Source organism: Capsicum annuum, chromosome 2 (genome assembly GCF_002878395.1).
Source record: "Capsicum annuum cultivar UCD-10X-F1 chromosome 2, UCD10Xv1.1, whole genome shotgun sequence".
NCBI classification, from domain to species: domain Eukaryota; kingdom Viridiplantae; phylum Streptophyta; class Magnoliopsida; order Solanales; family Solanaceae; genus Capsicum; species Capsicum annuum.
The window spans coordinates 119,208,854-119,215,110 of NC_061112.1; the positions used below are offsets into that span (position 1 = coordinate 119,208,854).

The window sequence follows — 6,257 nt, forward strand, 5'->3', positions numbered from 1 at the left end:
GGGAACAAGGATCTAACACTAGAAACACACAAAACACACAAAAATCAAGTTTTTTTGAAAGACCCTAAAAATGTGAACAGTAACTTTTCTTCTTTTTCTTTCTTTTCACTTTTTTTTTATTTTCAAGATAACAATCCCAAGATTGATTTTGAACAAAATCAAACCTTGCTCTGATACCAAATGATACAAGACAGCCCAAGAACACAAGAAAACAAACACCAAAACAGTCCACTAGTTAAGGAACTATGAACCTCTTTTGGTGACCCCTCTCGGATTCAAGAACACAATAAGAACACCATGTAATGAGGTGTTTAACACCTAATTTCCAGCAGCAAACCAAACTATATTATGACAATAAAAATGAAGAACAACAATGTTACAACCACAATAACTAAACGGCTTGAACAACAACAATACAAACTACAAGATTAGGACAAGAAACAAAGATAGATAGTTAGACAAGTGTTGATGTAGTCTTAACAACCCAAGAGCATATTCACTCTTGGACCTTTAACACTTCATACAACAAACACCTAACTCTTACAATGACACAAGAGGGGCATCCACCTTTCAAAGCACCAAAGTCTCAAACTTTGCAACACACAAGAGAATTCACCCTTATGCTATGCTCTAATTTCAGTTTTGAGAACTCTCTTTCACAATAGTAGTGTCTTCAATATCAAGCATAAACTAAGAAAATAAACCCTACAAGCTTCTATTTATACAACATTACAAATAATAGAGAAATGACAAAAAAGCCTTTTAGTGACTAGTCTTCAAAAATACTCAAAAGTGTCATGATCATGATCATACTTGTATCACATACCATGTCTTTTATAGGCAAGAGTAGGTATAAAAAGTGTAGTATGTGAAAATACATTTACCAAAGAAATGACTTCTCTACATGATACAATATTATGTGTAATAGGTGTAGTATGTGAAGTATGAGTATTATGTGAACATCCACAGATAACTTATTTACAATACATATATATTTTTTGCTTTTCTAAAAAATATATAAAAATAATGGGTGTTAGATTATTTTTTAAAAAAAAATTATAATTTTTTATGTGATAACGACACGACACTGATTTGATAATGACGTGAGACATATGTACTTCATTCTTATAGTAAGAGTGGTATAATTTTTTTAAAACTCTCTATAGTGAGAGTTATATGATTTTTTTAGGACGGTAATTAATTTACTTAGAAACTTATTAAGGAACCTAAAGTAAGTTTTGAAAAGTTCAGCAGTTTTGATATCTTTTCTCTATTTTAATCGAGCGGTAGATTCGGAATCTTATCTCTCTGCTGATACTGTGAGAATCTCCACTCTCCCAACAACTCAAATGGCTTCTTCAAATCATCATATCCATGACCATCATCATCATCATCATGACCATAGCCATGAGTATAAACTTGCTGTGTCATTTTTTTTTCATTTAAGTTTGGGGTTGATTCTTGATTAATTGTTTGGCTTAATTTGTAATCAGGGATACAAAGACAACATCATGGGTAGGAGAAGATGGGAAGGTATACCATAGCCATGATGGGCTTGCTCCTCACTCTCATGAACCTATATACTCACCTGGCTACTTTAGCAGAAGGGCACCTCCACTTACTGACAGGAACTTCAATGAAAGAGCCTTTACTATTGGAATTGGTGGCCCTGTTGGTACTGGGTATTTCTTCTTTACATTTCCAATTTTCATAAATTTGTCTGCATTTTTTGGGATGTGTTCCTAGTAAAATCATTTCAATATTTGCTTCCACTAACAGATTTTCTACCTCATATATCTTAAATTGACAGTAGTAGACTATAAAGCCTAGGTCTTTCGGAAACTGCCTCTCTACCTCCAAGTGGTAGGGGCAAGGTCTGTGTACGCTCTACCTTCTCCAGACCCCACTTATGGGATTACACTAGGTATACTGTTGTTGTTGTTGTAGTGACTCTATAGCGGAGCCTGGATTTTCACTAAGGAGTTCATAAGTGAACATACAAACTAATTGACGGGGGTTCAACATCAACTACATATACATAAAAAAATAATTTAAACTATGTATATATAGCATAATTTTCCATCGAAGCGGGTTCGGATGACCCACCTAGCCCAAGGGTAGCTCCGCCGACTATGACTTGACATTGGTCAGCATCCTAGTTTTTATGAATCTGTCCTATGCAAGATTTTAGCTTCAATATATCAGTAATTTTTACAGTTCTTTAGTATGAAACAAAGTATTTTCCTGGTCTTTCTCTAGTCTTATTTCATTGTTTGTAGCTCTTCATGATTTCCATATGATTGATAGCATTTGATGGTTAACCGAGGAAAGTGGGAAATACACTTCTGCTTTTCATTACGAAAGGGGTGTGTAATGTGTATAACCAGTGAACAAGATGATAAGAGTGAGAAGAGAAAAAGTGATCTTAAGAAGCGACAACAGGAGGAGGATTTCTTAATAAGTGGGATTTTCTTTCAGGTGCAGCAAGCCAAATAAAAACAGCACCTTTTTTAGATTAAAGAAATTGAGTACTTCGAACCCTGCAGATAGGACACAAGTGTGCTAAGAATATGTGTGCTTTTCTCTGGGCGTGTGTGTTTATCTGTGTGCGCATGCATTTTTCTTTTTAAGTTCAAGTTTCATAATGTACTGTAGTTAGTTGAATGTTACTGTATATCAGTATTTTCTTTTCTTTTCTTCCTCCCTTAGTTTCTTTCTTGTGTAATTAGTTTGTATAATTTTTGTTGATCATGTTGAGATTTTGAGGGACTAAGTGATATTTCATATGCAGGAAAACAGCTCTTATGCTCGCATTATGTAAGCTCTTAAGGGAAAAATACAGTCTTGCAGCAGTATGTCCACCAAATGATTTCTTTCATTTGCCATCATTACATAATTGCTTCATGAATGAGTTTTAGTCTGCACAATTGTTTGGAAATTTAAGTATGAATCTAAAGTTTATTTGATGGTTTTCATATCTTTCTCTACCTCATCATTAGAAATCTTAGATGAAGATGCATTACATACAATTTGCCTTTTGGTTGAGTCATTCAAGTGGCATACAAACATTCCTTATCCCACAATGACCTTTGAAGATTATCTGAATAGGTCATGTTCTTGTTTCTTCATTTCCTACGACACATCAGAGATTGGCATCTGCAGGAACTTCGAAGCAAAATTTAGGGACTTTACTAGACATTGTTAGTTTGACATTTGTGCAGGCTGGTCTTTGGTGTTCAGAAATTCCTATGCTCTTTCATCACTTTTCAAGTCCATGTTCATTAAATATTCACATTTTGTTGTAAAATACAGAATGAATTTCTCTGTATCTTAAGATGCATTTCTTTTCTTTGAAGGTAACAAATGATATATTCACAAAAGAAGATGGAGAGTTCTTAATAAAACATGGAGCACTCCCGGAGGAAAGAATTCGAGCTGTGGAAACAGGAGGATGCCCACATGCTGCTATTAGAGAAGATATAAGTATTAACCTTGGACCTCTTGAGGAGCTTTCTAATCTGTACAAAGCAGATATACTACTCTGTGAATCTGGTGGAGGTAATTGGTCACATAAACTGTTTGTGGACACAAACTAATAAGGATATTTATGTTTATATTTTTAGGAAAATAATGGTCCTCTTGACGTCACTGCTTTACTTGGTTTGATAAGAAGACAAGATATCACTATAATCAGATAAAAACCGTTTCAATTTAGGTTTCTCATCATTTAATCAAATTTTCTTCCGTGCAGACAACCTAGCTGCCAACTTCAGTAGGGAGCTTGCTGACTACATAATCTACATAATAGATGTTTCAGCTGGTGATAAAATTCCTCGAAAAGGAGGTCCCGGAATTACCCAAGCAGACCTCCTTGTATGTTTCTTACGTTGCATGTTGACTCTTAAAATGTATCAATTTCAAACTTTTGTATACACATGATCAAACTATTATTTGGTTCTTACTAGGTGATAAATAAAACTGATTTGGCACCAGCTGTGGGAGCAGATCTGTCAGTCATGGAGCGTGATGCACTTCGGATGCGGGACGGTGGTCCTTTTGTTTTCGCTCAGGTCCATTAACGTTCTTGTCCCTATTCTTTTTATTAATATAATTAATGCTCCCAATCACATAACTACTATTCATTCTTTATAGAAGTGCCTTATTTGACCTCCCTGAGAGTTTGTGACTAGCGAGCACTAAGAAAGTTGCAGCTCATGACTCCTCTATTTGAAGAGTAAACAATGATGGGAAGATATAAAATGTCATTGTTTTTCTTGTGAATTCTGGAATTGTACAAGAATTTTTTAGAAAATTAATCCCTTTGTCCAATTTATGGGTTGACCTTTTTTCTTAAATAGACTATTTTCCATCTCGAAAAGTGAAAATCAACTCGTAGTAAATACCATTTGCATTGTTTGAATTTGATTTGAATTCTTTATACTCTTCTCATATTCAATAAACTTAATTGCAAGAATACATTTTGATATTGATCCTCAATTCCCATGCTGGTCAAAATAGTTTGGTCACTTTGCGACTGATGATTTGAGAGGATATAATAGTATCGGTGTCAGGCATATATCTTTTGTTCTCTTTTAGTTTCTCTTGACTTTGGGGCATTCCCCTCAGCTTCTATCTGAAATTGTTTGACGAAGGTGGAGAAGCTTCTCAATCTTCGTTTATAAAGATACGATCAAATTTGAATGCTTAGTGGCCAAACAGCACAAATATTCTAGGTCAGATAGGTTTTTTTGATGAGACATTCCTTGATATAGAAACTTCTTGAACTGAAAAGGAAAAGGTAAGAGGGGTACAGCTAAAGATTTGCCTAATATTTAGGGCAAGTACTAGGAAAAAGCCACTGTTTTATATGTGAGAATGATATGTTCTTGTGCAAATGCGCTACAGTGCGATTAATAAAAAGCACCACCTTACCGCTGGAAGTTGGTTTGTTCATTGATACTGTTCATTGCTTACCTACGCCACAGGAAAATGTGCCAGGGTCATTTTCATCTATTGCTTCCTAATGCAATATGAATGTGTTGATTCAACTGTAGGTGAAGCATAGGGTTGGCGTAGAGGACATAGTAAACCACATCTTACAAGCTTGGGAAGTTGCAACGGGCAATAAGAAGCGCTGAAATGTTCAGCGGAAACTTTACTTGAACATTGTGGATCTTTTAGCTTCTCCGATGCTATCTGACATTCAATTTTCTTGTGTCTGGACTAAAATAATCTATCTTCTGAATAATGTGCATTTACATGGCTTTTGTACAAGCACTGCATAATTTACAAATATCTATATTATTTGGTTCGTTTGGTCATTCTCCCTTTGCGTAAATGTGAAATCTTTTGGCTTCTCCAATGCCCAAATGCTGATCTAAGGTGAATGGTGTCAGGTAATTTATATTGAGAAAATTATTGGTCTCATTTGAACGTATCGCCCTTCTTATCAAACTGTTTGGATAGCGTCATTTAAGCTTAGGATTTATTGGAATTAATCTCCCTATCTCAATGAAATAGAGGTAAAATTTACGTACGCTCTACCCTCTCAAACCTCACGCGTGGGATAACATTGGATTCGTTTCATTTGAATGGCATTTTATTTCCAATAGTTATTCATTTTGTCGTGTAGCAGTAGAAGTAGCAGCAGAGCCCCTATAGCTCAGTGGTAGAGCGCCAGTCTTGTAAACTGGAGGTCTGTAGTTCGATCCTGCATGGGGGCAAAATTCATTAAGCTTTTTTTGTGTGTATCCATCCATCATAAGTCGTTTGGTTGTTGAGGCAAATATTAGTAGCCTTTTCATTACCATAAATGTTTTTATATTTTTTTTTTTTTGTGAGAGAGGCCTGACTATATTTGAAATGCAAGATATAATTATCTTTTATGCTCCATATATTAATTTACTAGAAGTTATATTTTATACTTATTTTTATTTATGTGAGATTATAAAATAATTATCAAGCACTATATTTTATGTATTGTATTTTAGACAGAGACAATAAAAAACTATTAAGATTTTAGCTCTGCAAAATAGATTAGGACCAAGGATTTGAAAATAATGGGGACACAACCAAAAGTTGAGGCGAATGCATATTAGTCGAAAAATTATGTTATTAAATACACATAAAATTCAATATATTGAATTAGTATAAATTAAAAAGAAAAATTAGCAGACTTATACTGTTATACATGCTGAGGTTCTAACTGTGAAATTCGCGACCTATGTACTTTATATGGTTTTTGTCTTTTTGTCATA

At 34.5% G+C, this 6,257-nt stretch overlaps 1 protein-coding gene and 1 non-coding gene across 2 annotated transcripts; both read left to right on the top strand.

Moving 5' to 3' along the window:
• The first annotated feature begins 1,153 nt into the window (after nucleotides 1-1,153).
• Nucleotides 1,154-5,321, top strand: LOC107853273 (urease accessory protein G). The gene is made up of 7 exons (XM_047406717.1): nucleotides 1,154-1,411; nucleotides 1,494-1,682; nucleotides 2,792-2,852; nucleotides 3,357-3,558; nucleotides 3,752-3,873; nucleotides 3,966-4,070; nucleotides 5,055-5,321. Exons 1-7 carry the CDS (start codon nucleotides 1,350-1,352, stop codon nucleotides 5,136-5,138), a joined length of 825 nt encoding a protein of 274 aa, XP_047262673.1. The 5' UTR covers nucleotides 1,154-1,349; the 3' UTR covers nucleotides 5,139-5,321.
• Nucleotides 5,322-5,651: 330 nt separating this feature from the next.
• TRNAT-UGU lies at nucleotides 5,652-5,723 on the top strand. Its single transcript has one exon. It is a non-coding gene; the product is annotated as a tRNA-Thr (tRNA).
• Nucleotides 5,724-6,257: the final 534 nt, after the last annotated feature.